The following is a 24,735-nucleotide window of genomic DNA, read 5'->3' on the forward strand; positions in this document are numbered from 1 at the left end:
CCTCATTTTTGAGGAGGCAGCACTTTCCGTCTGATTGCGTTTAATGGATTGTCTGCTTCCTGAGAAAAACCTGCATTTAGGAATTGAAATTGTCATGTGATATCTCTGTGTGAATTAAGCCATGTTATGGGTGACGCTGTGAGATTTTAGTGTCCTCCTGCTATCCTATATCGTACTATCATAATTCCCAAACAGTCTCATGGGCGATGCTCGGTGTCACCGTGCTTGTGAGTACCATGTTTTGGCTACATCTGTGCTGTGGCCCGGCCGCATGTGGCCCAGCACGTTTTATTAGGTTGATGCGAGACCATTACCGGTAGAGTTTGCCTGGAGCTATATACACAGGGGGGTTTGTGTCTGTGCCTCTGGCCTGTATATTTAGGATTCAGATGAAAGCTTTATGAGAACAGAGAGTTTGGTTTATCTTCGTTTTTACTGATACAGAACTGGGGTTTAGTTATAATCCGTTATTGGTTAACTGTGATCAAAGCGGACAGTGAAGTCCAGATACTGACACAGAATTTGAGTCAGCAACCAGAATTTCCCTAACCTGTAGAAGTATTCCAGAGGCGTTATTTTTGTTTAGCAGGAGAACATCCTTGCACCGTATGATGATCACATTAGCATTTTATAGGCACCACAGCTGTCTGAGCATCAAGTAATAACGGTTCAAATCCATCCATTCACACATCTAGCCAGCCAGCCGGACGTGTGTTCGGCACGGAGAGTTACAGAACACCAGTCGTGTTCCTGGCATTGGAGCTTGACAACGGCATTCTGCATAGACTTCAACAAATTGGCACTTGTCAAGAGCCTAGCCCTCTTACTACACGTAGTCTCCTAAGGCAGTGAAACACGGAACATAGCAGAAATGTATTTAGTCTTAAGAAGAGGCTTGTAGGAGCCTCTGGGTGGCTCAGTTGGTTGAGTGTCCAACTCTTAATTTCGGCTCAGGCCGTGATCTCACAGTCGTAAGATTGAGCCCCGCTGCATGGGATTCTCTCTCTCTCTCTCTGCCCCTCTGCCACTCACGTGCTCTCTCAAAACAAATAAATAAGCTTTTTAAAAAATTAAAAAGAAAAGGCTTGTAAACACAGCTGGTTGTTCAGCTATTTCCGGCTCAGGTAGGAGGGTTCGGAGAGAGAGAGAGTAGTGTCCCAGTACATCTTGGTTTGCCTGTGTGCAAGGATCCCCAGACTTAGGGGTTCCAGAGTTTTGATACCGCCTTCTTGGGCTCTTACCTTCATTGGCATCGATGACCTGAAAGGTAGCCATTGCCAAGTGACTGAAGGAAAAAAGATGTGGTTGTGATTACTCTGGCCTCTCCATCATGCTGCCGTGTAAAAATCAGTGTCACCTCTGTTAACATCCCTCTAAAATTTGTTTGTATGTCTCACATTTCCTGACTCTGTCAAAAATACTTCCTCCGTGAGAATGGTATTTATGATACCATATTATCTTTATTAATTCTTTTGCTGCTTGAATTAAATTTTGCTCTCAGAGGTAGAGGGTTAGAAGATAGAATTGCCTCATTTAAGAGCATTATGTTGATGATGAGCCTCATGCCTCATAAAGGAAAGAGAGAGACCCACTTAGGGCTCTTAGCGTCATTCTATGTATTTGGACATATTTCCTAATTTAGTTCTGAAGTACTTGGCATTCGATGGCAGATTGTATTAAGCAGCATGCGGCGCGCATCCTAATCAGGGAGATGCGAGTGAAGTAATCCAGAAGGCTGGGATATGTTTGACAAGGACGCTTGCTTGGCCCTGCTGCCTCAGCTTACATCACGCTGGAAAATAATTGCTAACGTCTCCTATGATAATCATTCCCTGTACGTGGACGTGAAAAGACTCTGGATTGGTTGCTTGTACTCATCACAAGTTGAAATATCTGAGAGAGCCTTCGGAATCAGAAACACAGCGCCTGTGGATTCGGGCGCTGCTCTCCCATACCTACACCAGAATAGGACGTCCATTTTTTGCTCAAGGTTCTATTGCAGAGAATAAAAGCTTGGTATTTCACAAGCAGGATGACTGATTTAAAATTTAAAGTTCACAAAGTAAATGGCCAATTTTCTTTTCAGTCTCACCTTGAAAGCTTTAACTATATCTGTATGTTTTGTTCTTGGAGAAATTTAAGAAAATAGCTCTTGAAGACCAGTTTTCTGGGTTCCCGAGTGAGGCTGACCATCATTTTTGCTGTTGCGGTTGCGGCCGTTGTTAATGACTGCTTATCGCACACATACCTTAAAGCTGAATTTCTGACCAGCACTGGAAACAGATGAATCACACATGACATCTACATGGGGGGTTACAGCCTTGCGGGCCTTACCAACAACTTAGCAACCTAAAGGTGGTTTTCACCTCATCAAAATGGACCCGAGGCCCTGTGGGGGCCCTCTTCCTGATGTTGTTGAATTTCAGGGTAATGAAAAGTTCTACAGATAAATAGAGGATGATTGGACCTTCAAATGCAAAAAAAAAAAAAAAAAAAAAGAAAAAGAAAAAAAAAGAAAAAGAAAAACCAAAAAGCACCCAAATGCATTTTGGACACGTTTTAGTATTAAAATGGTGTCAGGAGGTGATATAATTGTTCTATATTGTTAATAATAATACTCACATGTCGTGAAAGCCTTGGAGCACCTCCCTAGCCCTGGGGTTTCTCAGGACAGAGCACAGAACCTCTGACTTTAGAGACCTTCGAGACTGCCTCTGATATCCTGTGCAGCCATGGCAGGTGATTCTGCATTTCTTGGGAGTACTGCTGCTCACGGAAGCTAAGAGGGCTTGAGGGTCTCTAGCGGTCCTGAATCACTGCTGAGAGGGAGTGACAAAGTCGGAGAAAGGAAGTACAGGGGAAAGTGTTTTCAGCTCCATTCAAGAAGCTCTGTAACCACTGGGGACTCAGCAAGGGTTCTGGAGTCAGTTACACCTTAGGCGGGTCACTTGCACGCCTCAGGCTCCCCGTTTAGAAAGGGAAAAGACCTGGCAAAGGCAGGTGGTGGGCTTTGCACATGGCTGGTGCTCAGCACTTGTCAGTTTCCTCCTTGGCCTCCCCCCCTCCCCCCAGCTTTAGGTCAAGTGGGAGTTCTTCAGGAGAGCCTGGGCCAGGTGCAAGTCCAGACAGAGACATCAGGCCTGGAGGAGGGAGTTTGGGAGGGGGGAGAGCAGCATTGGGGTGACGCGGGCCGGCCGGAACACAGGGGCCCAGGGGCTGGTGCGGGGCTGGTGCGGGGCTGGTGCGGGGCTGGGCTAGGGCCGTACTTGTAGTAATAGCAGTCTGTGGTGCTTCCCAAGATTCATTGTCCCGAAAATTGTTCTGGAAGAATACATTTAGAATAGATAAGGGATGGACCCACTTAGCTTCTTGCAGAACTACTGGAGTAAGTTAATGTGAATGCCGAGTCCCTTTGTGTCAAAAGCCTTATCGGAGAGGGCTGGAGGGCTGGCGCCGTGTCTCGCACATCTTTGTCTTTGATCACATTTGCTTGATGTTTGTACACCAGTGACATTTGTATCATTTTGGAAGTTTTAAAAACATTGACCAGCATTCTTGAAGTTCTAAGCAAGATTACAAGATGTATATAATCATCGTTGCCTTTCTTCTCTTTTGCCCCTTGAATTAGCTTAGAGTTTTATTTAGGGCCTAATTTTCTCTCTCTCTTTTTTAACTGAGATATAGCCGACATGCAGTGTCGTATTAGTTTCGGGTGTTCCACATAGTGATTTAACAGGTCTGTACATTCGGTTATTCTGTCTGTCCGCATACAGTGTTTTTACAGTATTACTACATTTCCTGTGCTGTGTTTCTCCCATAACTTACAACTGGAAGTTTGTACCTCTTAATCCCCTTCACCTATCCAAAGAAGATCTACAGATCTATTAACAGGGCCTGATTTTTCTAATGGCTTTCCTGATCATTTACATGGAATTTCCGTCCTGGTTTACCATTCCGCACCCATGGAAGAGCGTGAACGTGGAGTTGACCTTTGTGTTTGTTTCACCTCACAAATAGTTATGGCTTTGGTTACTTTGTGACACACCAGGCTTAAAGTAAATATAGCCCAAGCAACAACTAGGTTTTGTTAAGGTTAAAAATTAGCTTGTTTTTTAAGTTAATAAAGATCAAGGGGTGGCTATTGGAAATGTTTGTCTTTGCCCTAGAAGTAAAAGCAATAACACCGTAGAATAGGCTTCATGCTTTTGACACACACACACACACACACACACACACACACACACACACGCTTGAAACTGATGGGTAGCTTGGCAAAGAGTAGGAAAAAGAAGGCACACAGATGACCTGTGTGAGTGGAATTTCAAAACACTTACGACATTTTACTGTTTTCGAGTATGCATAGCAGCTTGGACTAGCCTAACAAAATATTACAAGTTAGAGAACTTTGCTTTTTATTCATTCCATAGATGGAATATGATTTATTCATTCACTCAGCTCTTCAGTCTCCTACAAGGCGTCATGTTAGAGTGGGTTAATAATGATAAATTATTGAGTTGCAGATGAGTCCTAATGGACACAAAGTTATTCTTCTAAGCATTCTCTCTGTGTGTTACTAATTTGCAGGGTAAAGGAAAACTCTAGCTTAGTCCAAGTTTGATCGTATTCCACATTAAGGAATTTGAGATGAGTTATGAGGTTTACAGTGTGTTCAAATGAGGCCAGGAATCCAAAAGAGTGCCCCCCTCACCAAACGTCCACAGTTATTGGAACCTGTGAATAGGTTAGGTTACATGACAGAGGGGAATGAAGGCTGTAGATGGAAGTAAGGTTGCCAATCTCTTGACCTTAAAATAGGGAGATTGTTCTGGATTATCTGGTGGAACCGAGTGTAATCGCAAGGGTCCTTAAAAGTGGAAGAGGGAGGCAGGAGAGGAGGTCAGAGTAATGTCACATGAGAAGGTCCCGACCCCCGGTTGAGACGGAGGGAAGGGATCTAAGAGCCAGGGAATGTGGGCAGCTTCTAGAAGCTGGAAAAGGCAAGGAAACGGATTCTTCCCTAGGCTTCAGCATGGAACATAGCTAGGTGACACCTGGATGTTAGCCAGTGAGACCCACAGTAGGTTTCCAACCTACAGAATTATAAGATGGTAACTATTTGTTTCAAAGGAAGGAAGGAAGGAAGGAAGGAAGGAAGGAAGGAAGGAAGGAAGAAAGAAAAAAGAAAAAGAAAAAAAACCCGAGGCCAGAAATCTTCTGAACTGTTCAGCAGGCAGAAAGTAGGTCTGCTGGGGCGTGGGCCCCAGCCTCTGCTCAGCTCTCCTGCTCCAGAAACGTCCATTGATAAGGGACCGACTGGCTGGATCTGGACCAAATTCAATATCCAGATCCTTTCTAGGTTAGGACCTCTGGCTGAGGCTCCATCTACTCCCCTGGGTGGCCCCATTGCCCTGCAGTGTTTCCTTGGGGTGTGAACTCTTGTCTCATGTTCACAAAAATGACATGAAAGTAATTGCTCCCCAGGCCCCCCTCCCTTGTCTCTGCCCTCTCCCCACCACTGCCTCTTATACCACCTGTCAGCCTACCTCCTCATGGTCCCTGTCTGGTTTTACCAGAGTGAGGGCTGCGTGCTGAGGACTGTGGGTAAGGCCCTGGTGCTGGCCTTCAGCCTGGCCCTCAAGACCTGGGGGGGTCGGGTTTCCGTCCTGCATCCCACACCTCCAGAACGAGCCCCTTGCTCCAGCCAGGCCAACTCGATCCAGAATACGCCATGTTACTGACTAGCGGTAGCATTCCCTCTTCCCCTCCGGTCTCCCCACGTCCTTTCAGGGAAGGTCCGTCCAGAGTCCCACTTGCCAGAAGGAGCCTTACTGATGTCTGACTCTCAGTGCATACCCTTCTTCTCTGACTTGTGTGGCACGTGGGTGTAAATCTCACGTTTTGGTACTGTCGCTGCCCAGCACGATTCTTAACCAGATTGGCATCAGCTGGGAGGTAGGAAGTGAGCATTTATAGTTGAGTAACACTTCCGTCCTGGTGGAGACTCATTTTTGGCTTGGGAGGCAGTATAGGTTAGTGCAGGGGTTCTCAGGTGCCAGGGGACACAGAAATATATGGACCTCTGCACCCTGCCCCAAGGCTTCTGAGTCGGGGGGTCTGGGGTGGGAGAATACGAGAATCTGCATGTCTAGCGAGGGCTATGATGCCACTCGTCCGGGGGCCGTACTCTTGTGCATCCTGGGGCAGAGGTTTAAAGAGCATCGGCTTGGAGGCCCGCCACCCAGGTTTGAATCCTGGTCCCCAAACCTCGTCACTGTGTAGATGCTTTGACCCCTCCACACCTCCGCTTCCGCGTGTGTACAGGGTGTAAAGGCATAATACCCACCATATGGGATTGTGGGGATCGGGTGAGAGACTGCGTCACGGTGGGCTTTTGCACCTGAGAGAACGCTGTGAGCGTCAGCCATTGTTCACCATTTTTCTTGGAATCCAGAAAGGCATTGTGATATGGTGGCAGACACTGATGTAGGGATGGGACAGGATGGGCTCTGCCTGCCGTGTCCTTGGCTACTGTCGTCACCTGTGTAATTGGGGCAAGCTATTCAAGCATTTCTAGGCCTTAGTTTCTTCACGTATGAAACGTAGCAGTAGTATTTGTCTGTTTTCCTCTTGGTGGCTGTGAGAATCACGTGGAATATTCTGAAAGGACTTATATGAAAGGAATATCAGAATTATTATCGACAGCTGCTATGTATAGCATCCCTTATGTACAGAACACGTCTAAGCTCATGCGTGTGGGTGCAGTCGTGAACCGCACTGGCGGGGTGGACTGTCTGCCCTACGCCAAAGGCCGATTGTTCACTGCGATTGCTGGCCTCCTCCGTCGGCCGTCCTGGTCCTGTGATCTGATTTTAGCCCCACTCTTCCTGTCTGCCCCCTTCAAAGCCTTTGTCAAGTCTAGCCTGGGGCCAAACGAGAAGTCTCCAGGCTCGTCAAAGGAAAATTGAGAACCGAGCCAGTGTGATAGCCTGAACTTCAGGAGCGATGTGGAGTCCGTAGGCTTACAGATACCTTCACGTGATGATCGTCTCACTTGTAATCTTCCTATTGAAAAAATAACGTCTCAGTTGCCTATCATTTTGAAGAATTCATTTCAGAGTCTGCAGCCTCCCTTTTCTTCCCTATGTGAGAGAGATGTAATAACTTTCTTTCTCGTGGGGGCTATGATCAGTTACATGTGGCTAATATTTGTGAAGGGCTTTGAAACTGGCTGTGCTCTTTGTTACCATGAGGCGTGTTGGGACATAACAGGAGGACGGGAGGATTTTCAGCTTTCGGTTAGACGTTTGTATAACCAGTGTAATCTCTTCACTGGGCTGAATGCTCTGACAAGGAACATTTCCTGTTGATTTTATGTGCCCCTTATCCGGTTCTTTGTGGCCACCTCTCTGTTCTTTATTCTAGCACTAGGACAGAGATTGTCTAGAGAGAGCCCTGAAGCAAAGCAGGGAGCTGTATCCTGCTCACTCCACAAAGTAGACCTGCCTTTCTCATTTCCAGCATCTGTGAACGCAGGGCTGAGAGAGAGAGATGTGGGTTACATCTGCCTGCGTTTTCACCCGAGCTTACTCTTGCTCTCTGGGTTGCTTTCGGGTTTAGGTCATAATAGGTGTTGGTTCGGCCTCGCTCTGGTCCTTTGTAGACATCTGCCCGCGCCACAGAGCCCCTGCGTTTGGCACAGACCACGGTGATTGGCAGTGCCTTCCCAGGCAGGGTCCAGTCCTGGAACAGCGGGGGTTGCAGGTGCATTGGCACGTGCTGGTGGGGAGCGCACACGGGCCTTGCCCACCCAGCGCCTGGCGACTCTCAGCAACACGGTCCCATCTCTGAAATATCTTGGCCTTGTGGGCTTGTCACTCCAATTAAAACTTCAACATGAAAGCAGCCCAGGCTGCTGCTCCCTTTGTGCTGCATGTGAGCGTGGCCCGTGCCAGGAGCATGTCATGGAGACCGTGGAGGGGGTGCCACGTTTCGGGGGCCTGCGCTCGTGTCGGGGGTCCGTTTCTTCAAGCTTCACGTCTTGCTGTTGCTGCTGCTAAGTGCACCTGAGAGGCAACTTTCTGTTTGCCAACAGACAGTCACCTTTGGGCTGGTGGTGAAAGTCATTTTGCACATGTTCACAGATCCGCTGTGTTACCAAGCCTCACGCTCTGACTTCTCTCTGGCAAGGACTTACAAAATAGTCTCTCTGGCTGATTGTCAAAAATTACATCATATCGGAGTAAACTGCTTTTAAATCAGACATCCATTATTCATGTATATTAACTGCTTTTTTATTTTTTTATTGGCTGTTTTGTGTATGATTTACTCTTTTCTCACTAGGTCCCTCCTCCCTCCCCAATTGTCTGTCTTCCTCCTCGTTTTTTTTTTTTTTTTTTTTTAATCTTAGCTCATCTGTGAATTTATAGAGGCTGTTGACTTAGCTTTGCATGTGAGTATATGCTGGCCCTGCATTGTTTTGTAGTGAAATTTTAACCACGTTTTTGCAGGCCATATTTATGTTGGGTCAGGACAGCAGCTTGGGTCATTTACATGAGTAAATTCTACCCCAAAGACTGAGAAGTCTTTTTCTCTTGTACCTTTTGTATTGTTTTAAATGGGCATTACTAGTTTTGTATCTCAAGAGCCGTACTGAACGAACTGTACCTCCCACTTATGAAACAGCTAAATACGTTGCCATGAGTGGAAAAGCCAATGGACTTAATGTGTTCATTTGTATGCACGGAGCGGATCTCTACTGTAGGCCGGTGTGCCGTGGGCCCGGGATCGATAGACACAGGCCGAGATGTGTAGCACTCACTCATTCTTTCATCAGATCCGCGTTCATTCCCTCCCATGGTGCCAAACACAGCACAGGTCTCCAGGAAGTACCGGTCCACTCCACACCATAGTGCCAGAGGGTCCCCTTGGGCAGCCGGCATCTTTGTGGCCGTGGTGCAGTGCCCTGACCCGTGGCACTTGTCTGTTTGGAATAAGGACCACGTGCAGTTTGAACTACTTATTTAACCCCGAGCGGCAGTGTTATTGTGGATAATCGGTATTTGCGTACTTTTAAGCACATTTACCTGAATCTTTGCTCGGCGTTCCTTCCAGCACCTCAGACCTTTTTTCTGGAATGATTTTCCACCTTCCAAAAATATACTCTTCAGAAGTTCCTTTAGTGAGGGTCTCCTAGGCGCAGGAGTTCTCTGTATTTTTCCCCAAGAACCTCTTTTTTTTTGGCCTCAGTCTAAGGTAGTTTTGCTGGTCCTTTATAACTGTGGGTTGACAGTCCTCTACACTCAGCCCTTTGGAGAGACGATTGGTTTGGACTCCATTGGGTCCACTGAGAGCTTGGCTGTCAGTCTCACGGTCATTGTGCTCAGGCCTCTTCCTCCTCCCAGTCTTACTTTCCTGTGGTTTCTCTCTGATGTCTCTAGGTGTGCCTGCACTTTTATTTTTCCCATCGGATCTCTTGTGCTTCCTCCTTCCAGTTGTAGAACATTCTCAGCCATTGTGGAAATTTTCCTCTCCCTCATCCTGTCTGTTCTTCCTCTCTGGAACTCAGGGCAGATGTGTGTTGGACCAGCTTGTCCTCTCCTCGGGGCTGTGCGCTGCTCACTCACATTTTCCATCTCTGCCTCTCTGTGTTGCATTCTAGGTGACGTCTTCAAATCTGTCTCCAGTTCATGGAATTCATTGGACTTGAATTCTCTAGCTCGTCCGTTGCCTTTGTAATTTCTAGAAATTCTGTTTGTTTTGTTTTTGCAGAGGCTTCTTTGATGCTTTTGACTCCTCACCATTTTATTTCTATAAACATTTTCAGCATACGTTTTTTTGTTTTATCTAATAAACATCTGATATCCTTGGAAGTCTAATCAGTTTGTTTTCTACCTCTCATTTTTGATGAGTTGTTCCTTTCTGTAGTTGGGATTTTTTTTTGAGCCTCATAAATATCTATCTATTTATTTATTTTTACTTTTAATTTAAATTTTAGTTAACATACTAATATTGGTTTCAGGATAATTCAGTGATCCATCACTTAGATACAACACCCAGTGCCCATCACAAGTGCCTCCTTAATGCCCATCTAGCCCATCCCCCACCCACCTCCTCCATCAACCCTCAGTTTGTTCTCTGTCCTTAAGAGTCTCTTGTGGTTTCTTTCCCTCTCTTTCTCCCCCCTGCCCAACCCCGCCTTGGGATTTTTTTTTTATGAGCTGTATTTGGCTGATCTTGATTTGTAGGTTTCCTTTTGTTCTTTGTTTTTTTCCAATCAAAAGGTCTCACATATTTCTTACTGAGCCAACCTACTGGTGCAGAGCCATAGTAACAGACAAAAATCATTTCCCCGGTAAAACAGGTCTATTGTTCAGGTAGTAGGGATGTCTACAGAGTGATAGGGGAGGGACATGGGGCCTCACGCAGCATTAATGTGTGTGCCATCTCGTGTGCGATCGCTTATAGACGCAGCTTGGTTCTTCTCCAGTGTCTCCTCTTGGAGTTGTACCTGATTTTATTACCGGTTTTCATCTGAATCCACTGGGGAATAGGATGATTCTGCTTTTGTTCCTTGGCCCTGAATTGCTTGACCCGGAAAGTCTTGTGAGAAGACACGGAGACGACCGTCAACTGCCCACACCACAATGGTGGAGAAAAGGAAAGCAATTTGTAGGTTTCCTAAGGGGCCTGGGTTAAGAGGATCTTCCTCCTGAGAAGACCCTGCCAGCTACCAGGAGACATGTTACCAACCTGAAAATACTTCAATTACCAGGCCAGGGGGCTTTGGGGCCTTGCAAGTAGTTTAAATGTCTATTTATTTATTTTTGAGAAAGGGAGAGAGAATCCCAAGCAGGCTCCAGACTGTCAGCACAGAGCCCTATGGGGGGGGGGGGGGGGCTCTATCCCGCCAATGAGAGATCATGACCTGAGTTGAAATCAAAGAGTTGGACGCTTGACTGACTGAGCCACCCAGGTGCTTTGGGCCTTACAGGTAGTATAAATTTAAACTGTGAACCTGGGTGAGGGCAGACCCGGGGCAAACAGTTTCCACACTGAGCTGAACCTGAGGCAGACACGAGTTTCCAGAGAGGCTCTATTTGCCAATGGATAGGCTTCTCCACTGGTCTGATTTTTACTGAGCGTACCGGTCCATACGAGGGCCCCAGCAATAGGCAGACATCTCGGTTCTGGTGTTTCCACTTGGTGCTGGCCAGAAACCGTGCCTCCTGTCTCCCCAGGCTCCCGGGCTCCTGACATTGGCAGATATCCTCAGAGCAGCCCCTGACATGAGCGCCCCTTCCTTTTCTGGTTTTAGCGCCCTCTTCGTTTTTGGCTCCTCCGAATTTCTCTGATTTCTCAGGAGTTAAACAGAATGTTTGAGGAATATTTAATAGACTGAATCTTATGCAGCATTTTCAGTGTTTGTAAACAGGAGGGTTTTCCCCATATTCTAGTCTGCTGCGCTGTCAGAGAAAACCTTAGCCTGGCTACAGTTGGAGTGCTCTAGAATCTGGATGGTCTGGAGAGGGATCTGTGGAACCTCCTTCTGTTTTGAGTAGGATGAAGTAATTCTTTGTATAAGCCAATAACGGGATTAGGCATCCAGAAATGGGGGAATGCATCAAGCAAAAAAAGGTGTATCTGCGTATTTGTCGTGAACTAGACTGTGGTTACCAGATTTGCCGATGTACCAGTCAGTTCATCTCCAAGCACATGCTGGGCCCTTGATCAGTGCTGCAGGAATGAATGATAGGATTTCTTCCCTAAGGAACTTAGGGTCTGAGTCCGAGGCAGTGTTTTATGGCATGTGGCATGGCGCTTGGTAGCACGGCCTCAGCCGGCCTGGCCGAACCAGTTTCCGGTGTTTGAGAACCACGGGTCTGAGAGAAAGAAGCTGACGTGCCGTTCGAGACGGCACCTCGTAAACAGCAGCTGAAGCGTGTAGACAGTAAATACCCTCATTACCGACGAGAGGAGATGAACTCTGCCAAAGGCACAGAGAGAGCACAAAATAAGCTTCCTTGGGGTGGAAGAGGAGAGGATGTGAGGACTGTTTGCTTTATGCCCTAGAATCTGGCTTCTTACCATGACTTTCTCCCCTCAGAAGAGCCAAGTATGTGTGGTAGTGGTGGGGGCGGGTTATTAGGGAATCAATAGAGAAAAGTAGGTAGACTGTCATCTCCAAAGATTTCAAATACCCACCCCCATGCCTTTTATCTTGGACCCTCTCAGCCTAGCATCTGCCAACCTTCCGCTCTCCTTGTCTCTTCCCTTTTTTAAAATAGCAGCAGAGGGGGTGCCTGGGCGGCTCAGCCAGTTAAGCATCTGACTTCGGCTCGGGTTGTGATCTCACAGTTTGTGGAATCAAGCCCCATGTCGGGCTCTCTGTCAGCCCGGAGCGCACTTTGGATCCTCTGTCTCCCTCTCTCTCTGTCCCTCCCCCACGCAGCAGACAAGTGATCTTTAATTCACCATGCTTTTGAAAATGCCGCTGTCTCCTAAGGAAGGCTTCTGACCACTCCTCACTTTTTGGGAGAGGCAGTGCTGCGGTCCTGTGGAGGCCAGCCAGCTGCTCAGGTGGGTGTTGGAGTGATGCCTTTGACAGAAGTGTATGAGGAGGACTTACTGTTTTGGTAAGTCTAAAATCTAAACACAGACGGAGTTCCTTTCTTCATTCATCAGTGTGTGACCAAAAGTCGGGGACCGCGAGGCTCTGTAATCTCTTCGTGGTGATTCCTGTATGCAACTGGGTGCTGTTTCATGATGAAGGTAACAGCGTGCCCACATTTAGGAAACCTCTGCCGTGCGATATTCACTTCTTACTAGGTGGGTGAAGGGCCTCGCCCACTGCAGGGACGGTAGCCGTTGGTCAGCTCTTGCCTTCACGCTTTGGTTGGAAGGCCAGTCCTGGGCACACTGAGTGTTCCGGGTCACACCGGGGTATCCCAGATGCTGGCCCCGTGGCCGCCCCCCACTTCCTGATTCTACCCTGCCGCCCCTGCCGTTACAACACCAGATGCCAGGACGTGGCTGTAAGGTGGGTCTCCTCAGAGAGGCGGGTCCCACATATCGAGGAGCAGGACAGCCGGTGGCCGTGCACCAGCTGGTGAAGAGGCGGCTTGTTGCAGCTGGCAGCAGGCTGAGGCCTCCACGTGTCACCCACCGTCCCTGTTCGTTCCAGTACCGACTGCAAAGAAGATGATTGATAATATTTGTTGCAGTAACGAAGTACGTTATTTTGTCTAAAAATTTATTAACAGCCCAAATAGCCATCAATACGAAATTACACATCCATAAGAAATTCTATGCAGGCATTAAAAAGAACAAGATTTACCTATAGATACTAATGAAGAAAGGACTCTCCTGTTGTTTAAGTAGGAAAAACAAGTTATAAAATAATAATCCCATTCAGGGAAAAAACAGTTTTACACACACACACACACACACACACGCACATGTAGAAAGGCAAGGCAGACCTGTGTCAGAAAAAGTCTAGCGGTATATACACCGAACTGCTGAAGTGTAGTTATTTCTGAGATTGACCTACAGAAGGTTACCACTCCTTATTTAATTCTGTTGTGTTAGAATTTGTTACAAGATCTATTACGTTTGAAATCAGAAAACAATTTTTTTTAAGAAAAGAATTTCAAAGACATCTGAATAGCTGACAGAATTTAAAGTTTGGATTCTAAGACTAGGATTTATGAAGATACTTTAAGGTTTTTACGAAGAGGAGGAAAAAACACAGAAAAAAACTTTCTGCTGAAGTTCTTTGTCTATGGTGTTTGCTTCCATCCGGTGCCCTCTCGATCTGCCTGGAAGCCAAAGAGCAGGGAGGGCCACCCAGTGTCCTGCGACTGTAACACTGCACATCCTATAGTTACCTCTGCAAAATAGCTGTTGGTCATTGTAGATAATTCTTAAAATAAAAATTTGCTCTGTAATCACTATGTAGGCTCTTCTGCAACATTCACTTGGTACTTAAAAGGAAAAATCCCCAGCAGCATCTATTGATTTGGCGGTTACATGAATGCAGAACATTTTCTCCAAGATTTTAGCTCTGGGTAGTATTTTCCTTCTTTCTAGCATATCCATACACCTCTGAGAGGGAGTCAAGTGGCCATGGGTTGAGACTCACCCAACTAGGGCAATAAAGAGAAAAATTAGTCTAATGCATGGTCTTAACAAGAGGGGGAGTGTGAGCATGAATAATTAATCTCACTAGTCTGTGGCAATCAGATAAAATGAAGTCCCATTTGCTCAACCTTATTAAAAGAGAGAGAGCGTGGGAGGGAGCGAGCAAGGGAGGGAGAAATGGTAAAGGTCGTTAAGGGACTTTTAACATGGAAAGAACCGCCTCGGAGATGGGTAATGTGTTTTCTAATCTCTGTGGTCTTTAACTAACCCTAATGGTAAAGGTACTCTTTGGATATTCTGATTCATTGAATTATTAAACATTTCAGAAAATACTTGACTCTTCGCTATGAACTTTGATGCCTTTATGATGAATTTGCAGTCTTTCCGGAGAGGGATCAGAGTTCCCTGTGTCACTCAGAGATGACCTATCCACTTGTCAAAAATGAACTAGAAAAAGTAAAGATGAACTCAATACCAGATTTTAATTCTTAGGTTTACCACGGACCTTTGCACTTTTAAGGCCTACCTTCCTATGATGGAAGTGGAATTATTATAAAAACAAAAAGAAATTGAGTCTAACAACTCTACTGAAAGCTCTATTATGATACAGAAGTGTGGAAATTATGAGAGACCATGAGGTTGCTGTTTGAATTGTTTTTATCCTTCCAGGAATGGATTTTATGCAACTTTTAGGTTACTCACTATAGATAGATTTGATTACTTCTAATCAATATTACTTGGAAGAAGAACTTCTTTTGGATATTTTAGAATTGTTGAAATTGTTTTCATTTAAAATTGTTGGAATTTTCTCAAACTTACTTTCAACTGCGTGAAAATAAAAATAAAATTTAGCTTGCTCTCTGTAGTCTTTGTGATTAGGAAGGCGGTTTAAATTTTGAAATTGCCTCTTTCCTTTCAGCCCCTTTCAGGTGCTGCTCACAATAGTTAATTAATATTAGTCTTTTTTTTTTTTTAAACTGTGAAGCATTTCCAAAGGTTCACTTATTAGAAGTGTGTGTTGATGAAGAGATCATGGTTTTCAAGGTGGAGACCCACAGCCTCTCAGTGCTGAAATAAGAATCTGTATCCTGATAATTGGTAATCGTATAGGTTGAGAAGAAAAAGAGCACATTTCATTTTCATGTGTGTGAGAAGGGAGGAGAATCTATCTACAAAATATTAACATTAAAACTTCTGAGTTCAATAAATTTAACCACATGACCAACAGAATAGAATGCATGTTCAGGGAGGGTGTGTGTGTGTGAGTGTGGGTGAACAAGGAGGCTTTTGAACTGTGAATTTGGGCAAGGGTGTATCTTCAGTATTAACAACAGTTAATAATGCATAGCAAGCATTTCATGTTAATTCACTGAATTACTAAGGTTTTTTTTTTTAGTAAAAGCCTTAAATATTCTTTAGAAAGATTCCTCATAAATCCTCTTTTTTTTCTTTTTGCTGGAGAGATAGCACAGAAATGTTCAAATATGATGAATACATTGTCTAGTGATCAAGGATACCTTATTTGCCTCTATACCTTATAGAACAGAGCCTCCTAAAATTAGCAAGTTGAGAGTGGCCGAAGAGAGAAATGTTTGGGAATGTTCATTATACCAATATGATTATACCAATTATATCAATAAAAAAATTTTTTTTTAATGTTTGGGAACAAGGCTTTGTGTTTTGGTTTGCAGTTTAATCTAAAGGAATCACTGGTCATGTAGTGATTAAGTGTCCATCTTCCCGGATACTTGTAGTGTTGTTTTTACCTTCCGGGATATCCACAGAGAGAGGGGAAAAATAAAGAGAACACAGGCTGGCTCATCTGCAGACATCAGAAAATCAGAAAGCAGCTTCTCAGCAGTCAGTGACCCTTGTTTTCTATGCTGCTTTTTCTGGCTTAGGAAATTGGGATACCTCATATCCCCATTTGGCATTTTCTTTTGTGTCCTAGGATTTTGCACCTTGGCCTGAGGAATTCTTGGGATGTTCTTTTATTTTCTTTTGCGTGTCCTTTTGTCATTCCAATAGCCATATCCCTACACTGTCACTCCTTGGAAAAGGTAAGGACATTAAGCGGCAGATCATGTCCCTTATAGAAGGAGCTGGGGAGTAATAATGGCCCTGCCCTGGGCAAGGCTGCAGTGAGAAGTGTTGCACGTAGGCCTCCTGTGTGCAGCTGCCAACCCACGCGTCTTCCTTCCTTCCCAGATCCTGGTGTACAGCCTGGAGGCAGAGCGCTGCCTCTCGAAGCTGGGTAACGCGCTCGGGGATTTCACTTGCGTCAACCTCAGAGACAGCCCCCCCAACCTCATGGTCAGTGGCAACATGGACAGGAGGTAAGTCTGAGTGAGGAGCCGCGTCCCGTAGCCACGGGAGCTCCTGCCGAGGCTTTGCCCCTCGGCTCGGCCCCACTGTTCTCACTCAGTCCCTCTGCTGCTCACACCGCTGCGTGCTCGCTCCACAGCCTCGCCCGCCTCAGCTCAGCCCTGATCCTTAAATACCGCCCCTGTGAACGTGGAGAACAAAGTCTTGCATTAGGTAATAGTTGGACAGAGCTGGGTCTCCGCCTCATTTCTGACACGCTCCGGGAAGGTGGTCTTTTCAGCCATTTGGTGGACACAGTTGGTAGAAGGTCCAGTGAGACCACTTGGAGTATCTTTTGTTCCCCTGCTGCAAAATTTGTTTGGCATTTAAAAGCTCACTTTCTGATATTAAAAACAATAACCTAAGGGCTGAATCATGTTCAACAGAATAGGGTTGCCTGCCAAATGATGTCAAGAGTGTATTTCAGAACGCTATGGTGTCCCTCTGGTGATGGGGGGAGAAAGGGACTTGATGGGAACAGATTCCAGTTTCTCTTTAGCTGATTAGCAGTCTTCTCTTTAACGCTTTGGCTTAGGGAGTCGGATTTTCCTGGTACAGGGTCCAGTGCCAGCCACGACGCTCCAGGAACCATCAGCACGAAAGGATTAAAGTGTTTGAAAAGACCCTCTGGGTCCAAATTTTAGGTCTTTTTCTCTGCCCATTCCCTCTCCCCCTTGTCTTTTCTTTTCCTTGTCTTTTTTTTTCTTTTCTCTTTTTTTGGCTGGTTATCTGCCTTGTCTGATCCGGTGCCCCGAAGAGAGGTAGCGTGGCTAGAGGCCAGGGTCTGCTGGCGCCCCCCTCCCCCTTCCCCGGGCCCGGCCCCGGGCTGCAGGTGGTGGGCTGCTCGGTGGGGGGGATCGGATCGCGAGGCGGGCGCTCCTGCGTGCCAAGTCCCAGGCCTCGGCCGCACCCGCACCGCTGCAGCAGCTTGCAAAAATAATTATCATGTCAAATAATATTTTCAACTCCTGACCTTCACCCCTCTGCTACCCCCTTCCCCTAGAGCAAACAGATTATGTGAGTGTGCTCTATCGAAAGAAAATTTTTTTCTCAAGGCTTCCTAAAATGGCTGATGATTTCTGAGCTCGAGAATTGAACTCCTCAGTGTAGGTCCCATTTTTCTATTTCAAAACAAAACAAAACCAGGCTTGATAAGCGGCCCCGCGTGAGGCACAGCAAAAGAAACCAATCAGTTTGTAGTTCTACTCCCATGTTTGAGTTTGTAGACTGAGCTGTACAAAGGCTCCAGGCTTATCTGCTAGGATCTCCCTCCAGGGACCTAGTAGCTACTAACCGCTTTCCAGGAGAGCAAATGCAGAGGGCTCCTGCGGGCGTCCAAATGGAAGGGTTTCGGATTGTAGCTTATGCTTCAGAGTTTGTTTACAGCGTGAGCATTTAGGTAGGTGTTCAGCTACAGCTCGGCTCACAGGACAGCACGGTAGTGTTCCAGAGAAGAGACGGCTCCCTTCTGCCTAACTTAGTCTAGTCGGTTGCAGGGCAGTTAAAGCCAGGTTTTCCTGACCCTTGTTGGCTGAACAGGATCCTTGTCCAGTTAGGAGACCTACAGACTTCAGACTCTGTAAAGCTGAATTTTTCCCCTGGAGCAAGGCTGTCTGAGGGGCTAAAGGCCCTGTGTAAAATGGCTCTCTGGTCGTTTCCTTCCTTCCTTCCTTCCTTCCTTCCTTCCTTCCTTCCTTCCTTCCTTCCTCCCTCCCTCCCTCCCTCCCTCCCTCCCTCCCTCCCAATTTTTTTTAATGTTTGTTTATTTTTGAAAGAGCACAAGCAGGGGAGAGGCAGAGAGAGGGAGGGAGGGAGGGAGCGAGACACAGAATCCGAAGCAGTCTCCAGGCTCAGCACGGAGCCCAACGTGGGGCTCAAACCCACGAACCGCGAGATCATGACCTGAGCCAAAGTCGGATGCCCAACCGACTGAGCCGCCCAGGCACCCCTCTCTGGTCATTGTCAAGTACAGATTTGACCATGTTAAGCCTGTTTTATTAGGAAACGAATGTTGTGTTTTTTGTTTGTTTCTTAATCCCCTGTCTCTGTGGGGTGAAAGGAACAGACTAGTGGTTTGGCGTTCAGGAGGCGGTGTGCAAGGTGGCATTTCATCAGGGCAGTCCTACAACTGCATGCCAGCTGTTTGACCACTCTGCTGGTGACCATCATATAGGAGGTCATTCTCTGTGAAGCAGAAAAGCAGTTGTAAGCACAATGAATTTGAAACACGGGTGTTAAAAAAATTATGTCTGGAAAAAGAAAAGAATAAAGAATGTAGGCTTTCAGATTGGTAGAGGGAAGTCGTGCGTGCGTGCGTGTGTTTCCCCAAAGGCTTAATGAGCTATGAGTAGGATCTCACTAGAAATGCACACCCAGGCTCATACAGCTTATGTTTTATTTCAACAGAGGCAGTAAGGGGTCCAATACTATGAAGAGAACTATATGTAGTTCTGGCTGCCACTATAATGGTCAATGCACTTGTAAAAACCTGGAACCTCCTTTTTTATATTTAAACTTAATCCTACTGCACTCTCTTCATACTCTATCAACAACCTAAGAGTGTAGTGGACTCTAAAGATACATGAAACTGTCCCAGGTTAGGACAAAAATAATTTTTCATTAACATAAGGAAATCAGCAAACATGGGTAGAATTTTGTAAGGAGCTTGGGGGAGGGGTGGGAAGCAGGGGGCACTGATAGGCTGACATTAAAAAGGAAAAAATAGCAGGGCACCTGGTTGGTTAAGCGTCCAACTTCAGCTCAGGTCATGATCTCTCAGTTTGTGTGTTCGAGCCCCGCGTTGGGCTCCATGCTGACAGCCTAGAGCCTGCATCTGATTCTCTATCTCCCTCTCTCTCTGCCTTTCCTGCTCATGCTCTCTCCTTCAGAAATAAGCATTAAACACACACACACACACACGCGCGCGCGGAAAAAGCTCACCTAGCCTGTCACCCTGTCCACAAGAAGCAGGTTAGAGTCCGATGAAGTTGAAGAGAATGATTGCCTGGAAACAGCTCTGGTTGGATCATGCCTCTGCCTCTCCCCTGCTGGGAGAGAAGGGCTATAAAGCAGGGACAGAGCGAGGTGTGGCTCTGCACGAGAGTTTTAACACTGTAGATCAGTGACTTCTTCTGAATGCTCCCTTTGTCCTTTCCTGGTAAAGCAAGAAGAGTGAGGAATAGCGGAGTACCACCGACACTCACGTTCCCCCTGAGTGTCAGTCTAGCGCTCAGCGAGTGCCCAACACAAAGCTTTGTATTTACTCTAAGGTGCCCTTCTCTTTTTACGTTTTCACCTCTGTGAAATCAGGACTTGCCGTTTACGAGGGCATCGTGAAATTGGCAGCATTTTTAAATGTTGCCCAAAGTAACGGTGCTTCTTATGATCAATGGTATTTTTAATTAAATGAAACTATGTATTTGTTCACTGAAGGCAAAAATGAATTAACGGCCTGGGAATGAGAACATTTATGACAAGCTTGAATAGATTACCAAGAGGAAGACTGCAGGAAATAAGCCACTTTGTTGTTGTTGTTGTTGTTGTTTAACCTGTTTGGCGTTCACCGAGCATTTAAATCTGTGAATTTATGTCTTCTACAAAATTTAGAAAGTTTTCGGTCATTACTTCTTCAGATATTTTTTTTCTGCGCTCATCCCCTCCCCTCCTGGGACTCCAGTGATGTCAAAGTCAGACCTTCGGATACTGTCCATCAGCCACTGATGCTATATGTTCATTTTCTTCCCTAAACTTTCTGTTCTTCAGACTGCATAAGTATCCATTTAATTTCAGGTTCATGGCCGCCTTCTTTCTTCTGGCATCCCCATGTTCCTACTGAGCCCCTTCAGTGAATTTTTTATTTCAGATATTTTTAGTTCAAAATTTCCACTTAGATCTCTTTCTCTGTTCAGAACATCATTCTCTCTTACCATTTTTACCTTTACTCCTTGGAATATAGTCACAGTAGCTGCTTTGAAAGTCATTGATGATTCCCCAAGTCTGGGTTGTTTTTTCCCATGAGAGTGGGTCACATTTTCCTGGGTGTGTGTGTGTGTGTGTGTGTGTGTGTGTGTGTGTGTGTGTTTGCAGGGGTGGGGTGGGGGGTATGTCAAGTAATTTAGGACTATATCCTGGACATTTGGGGTGTTACGTTGTGTCTGCTTTGGATCCTATTGTATAATCCTCTGGAGAATGTTAGGATTTTTGTTTTCAATAGGCAGCGGTCCTGGTTAAGTTCAGACTGGAAGTTCTGTCTCCTGTGGGTGGATATTCAAGTGTCCGCTCAATTTTCAAAGGTTTTTTTTATGCGGCTCTCGCTCTGTCCCACACATATGCAACCCAGCTCCCCAGGGGTTAGTCTGAGATGGTAGTGGTCTTTTACTTTTTTAAGTTGAAACATTGGTTGACATATAATGTTATATTAGTTTCACATGTACAACATGGTGATCAGCCGTTTTATCCACCTATCCGTTATCAGCAGAATAAGGGTAGTTACCATCTATTACCATACAATATTTTTATAACATTCTGGACTGTATTCCCTTTGCTGTACTTTTCATCTCTGTGACTTATTTATTGTATAACTGGGATTCTGTGTCCTCTTAGTCTCCTTCACCGTTTTGCTCATCCTCCCAACCTCCCTTTGCTCTGTCAGCCACGAGTTCATTCTCCGTATTTATGAGTCTGTTTCTGTTTTCGGTTTGATCTCGTTTTGTTTTTTAGGTTCCATATCTGTGACATCATATGGTATTTGTCTTTTTCTCTTTGACTTATTTCAGGTAGTATAATACCTTCTAGGTCCATGCATGTTGTAGGAGGAGAGACTTCGTTTTTTGTGGCTGAGTAGTGTTCCATTGTATATACACACTACGTCTTTATCCATCCACCAACAGACACTTAAGTTGCTTCCGAATCTTGGCTCTTGTAAATAATGCTGCAGTGAACATGGGGATGCCATGCATCTTTTCAGATTAGTGGTTTTGTTTTCTTTGGGTAAATAACCAGTGATGGAATTTTGAATATTTTTTTTAATGTTTGTATTAATTTTTGAGACAGGGTGAGACAGAGCATTGAGCGGGGGAGGGGCAGAGAGAGAGGGGACAACAGAATCCGAAGCAGGCTCCAGGCTCCGAGCTGTCAGCACAGAGCCCGACGCGGGGCTCGATCTCACAACCATGAGATCGTGACCTGACCCCAAATCAAGAGTCAGGTGCTTAATCGAGTGAGCCACCCAGGCACCCCCTTTGTTATTTCTCTTCGATACTAGCCATTCTAACTGGCATGAGGTCGTATCTCATTGTGGTTTTGATTTGCATTTCCCTGATGATGAGTGGTGTTGAGCATCTTGTCCTGTGTCTGTTGGTCACCTCTGTCCTCAGGAAAAAATGTCTATTCAGCTCCTCTGGAGATGGCAGCGGTTTAAATCTTAGTTGAGATCGCACGGCCTTTGCTCTGCTGATTTGGATCTCACCTGCGCAGCTCAGAGATGAGCCTGGGATTCATGGATGTGTAAGAGGCTTTCCTTTAGCGCCCTCCTCCCTTCAACCCTGCACTCTCCAGCCTTTTAGGTGCTCCTTTCCCTTGGGCCTCTCACCGGAAGAGGGCGTTTCTCTCAGAGTTTTACCTGCCTGCTTTGCTACTACCGTGCAACCCTGTGACCAGAGTCTGCCTTTGGGGCAAAGCACCAGAGAAAAGAGGGAGAAATCCCCACAAAGCACTCCCCCCCCCCCCCCCCGACAACACACACATTGTTTGGACTGCAGGGGCCCCTTTCCGTGGTTCTTCAGAAAGGTGGTGGGATTTTTTTGGAGCTTTAGCTCCTGTTGCACGTACCGCTCTGCTCTCGGAGCTCATGCCTGGGGCATGGCTATGAGCAAGAGGACCCCCACGTGACCACGGCCTCTGTAGCCCAGCGTCTCGGGTTGACTCTCCAGAGGCTTCAGGTATTTGGTTTTTGTGTTGCATCCAGAGGTTGTGGTTGTAGTTCAGCAGGAGACAGAAGTGGTAATGGGCTTTAGTTCCTCTTGGCCAGAACCAGAACTCCCATTTTCTCTTCAGTGATTTCAATAAAATAGTTGGCAGTCAAGGGCTGTGTTGAATGAGGCCCCTTCCCGTTCTGTCTGTTGTTCTCAGTCTTCTCATCGGTGACCTGCTCATTCCCCGCCATGAAACCGGGGATCTGGAACAGAGCAGCTCATCCGTGCTCTGCAGGGAGGATCTAAATCGGATGTGGTGGTGAGGGCCCAGGTCAGGTTGGTAGTGGGTTGTCAAGGCAACAGCACTGCACCAACAATTCCCACTGCTTTTTTCTCCCTGTAATCTCAAGATTATTTAAATTTTTAGCAGCTTTATTGAGATAAAATTCACATGCCTACAACTCACCAGTTTAAACTGTACAATTGAGTGTAACATCCACAAGGTCGTGCGACCATCACCATCATCCCCATCTGTTTGGGACATTTCCTATAAATGGAATCCTATAAAATGTGACCCGTCGTGACTGGCTTCTTCCACTTGGCATAGTTATTTCCGAGATAAACGTGTGTTGTAGCATGAATCACTACTTTATTCCTTTTTATGGACAGACAGTATTCATTGTGTGAGTATGCCACATTATTCGTTCATCAGTTAATGAACATCTGGGTTATTTCCACTTTCTGACTATTATGAATACTGCTATCGTCATTCAGGTACAAATTTTTGTGTAGACGTATGTTTTCAGTTTTCTTGGATATATACTTAGGAGTGGAGTTCCTGGCTTATATGGTAACTCATCGTTTACCCATCTCGGGAACTTAGACGCTTTTTTTGAAAGTGCGCCGTTTCACATCCCCACTGGCAGTGGGTGATGGTTCTGATTTCTCCACCGCCTGGCCCGTACTTACTCTGGTCTCTAATTACAGCGTAACGGGTATGAGGGGTAGCTCGTTGTGATTTTGATTTTCATTCTCCCGGTGGCTGATGATGTTGAACACCCTTTCATTTGCTTTTTGGCCTCATCGGATAAATGTCCATTCAGATCCTTGGCCCATTTTTTAGCTGGGTTGTCTTTTTATTTATTGAGTTGTAAGAGTTTTTCATAGATTACAGATACCAATCCTTTATCAGATAGGATTTGTAAGTATTTGCTCCTAATGTGTGGGTTGTCCCTTCACTCTCTCAGTGGCATCCTTCGAAACACAATCGTTTTTAATTTGAGTGAAGTTCAGTGTATCTGTTTTTTTCTGTCACCAGTGCTGTTGGTGTCCTATTGAAGAAGCCATTTCCTAGCCCAGGATCACCACGATTTACTCTTCTGTTTTCTCTAAAGAGGTTTTCTAGTTTGGGCTGCTACAGTAAGGTCTCCAATGCATTTGGAGTTGATTTTTGTATGTTGTGAGATAGGAGTCTGGCCTCATTCTCTCACATGTGGATGCCCTGGTGTCCCAGCACCATCTGTTGAAAAGACTGTTCTTTCCCCCATTGAACTGTCTCAGTACCATTGTTGAAAATCAACTGACCATAAAATAGGTTATTCCGAGTGTACTCATCTGATTAAAATTTAAAATCTACAAGGACATTAACGTAAGCTAAATATTTCCATGTTTCCGGTTTGGGATCTTGTGCCGTATTATTTGGGCGTCCCGTATATCACCATTACTGCTCACAGAGCTCTTCAGGGCCATCCAGTGCTGGCCCAGCTGAGGAACGAGGGCCAGAAAGGTTGAGTGACCATTCCACGGGTCCTACTGCTCTTCGTGGACACCGTAAGGAGGGCTCTAAACCCCAGAGACATACAGCTTTTAACACAGAGCTCTGAGCCGACCCTGGAGTTGGATCATTAAACTGGCTAGTCCTACTTTAAAACTGCGTGTTCTTCCAGTTGCTGTTTCAAGTGAATCGTTCACCAGAGGCCATCATCAGTGGTATATAGACAGAGCTGTTGATTTTGGCAGATAAGGTTGTATGTAAGGTCCTCTCTAATTTCTTTAGAAATTAGATTTCTAATTTCTTAAAAAAAAAGAAATTAGATTTCTGATTTCTTTAAAAAAAATTATTTTATATATATATATTTTATATATATATCTTATATAAATATATTATATATATTATAAATATATATAAAATTATTTTTATATATTTTTATATAAATATAAATATATATATTTATATATATATTTATTTATATATATATAAATAAATAAAACACACACACACACACACACACACACTTCCATTTTAAAGGTTTCTCATTTGTCC

General features: G+C 45.4%; 2 protein-coding genes across 4 annotated transcripts in view; one reads left to right on the top strand and one right to left on the bottom strand.

The window, feature by feature from the left end:
- Positions 1 to 24,735, top strand: part of FBXW8 (F-box and WD repeat domain containing 8) — a 142,106-nt gene that overhangs the window by 107,825 nt on the left and 9,546 nt on the right. For all 3 annotated transcript variants that reach the window (XM_019467338.2, XM_019467337.2, XM_019467339.2), the window contains exon 8: positions 16,345 to 16,472. In XM_019467338.2, the coding sequence (XP_019322883.2) occupies positions 16,345 to 16,472 (128 nt within the window). The remainder of the gene's footprint in view (positions 1 to 16,344; positions 16,473 to 24,735) is intronic.
- On the bottom strand, positions 10,203 to 13,907 carry LOC128776983 (60S ribosomal protein L39-like). Its single transcript, XM_053901917.1, has 2 exons — positions 13,884 to 13,907; positions 10,203 to 10,677 (listed from the first exon to the last, which is right to left on the bottom strand). The coding sequence occupies exons 1-2, from the start codon at positions 13,905 to 13,907 to the stop codon at positions 10,459 to 10,461; spliced, it is 243 nt and encodes an 80-aa protein (XP_053757892.1). The 3' UTR covers positions 10,203 to 10,458.

The sequence above is a fragment of the Panthera pardus genome, unplaced genomic scaffold (assembly GCF_024362965.1).
Source record: "Panthera pardus isolate Hobbes unplaced genomic scaffold, ASM2436296v1 HiC_scaffold_15, whole genome shotgun sequence".
Classification (NCBI taxonomy): domain Eukaryota; kingdom Metazoa; phylum Chordata; class Mammalia; order Carnivora; family Felidae; genus Panthera; species Panthera pardus.

Excerpts from the sequence above, each read along its gene's own strand:
- LOC128776983 (XM_053901917.1), bottom strand. The coding sequence starts at position 13,907 with ATGACCAACAGCTATTTTGCAGAG. Across the intron at positions 10,678-13,883 it reads CCAACAGCTATTTTGCAGAG|GAAACCTACAAATTGCTTTC; the intron begins GTAACTATAGGA and ends CAGGCCCCTTAG.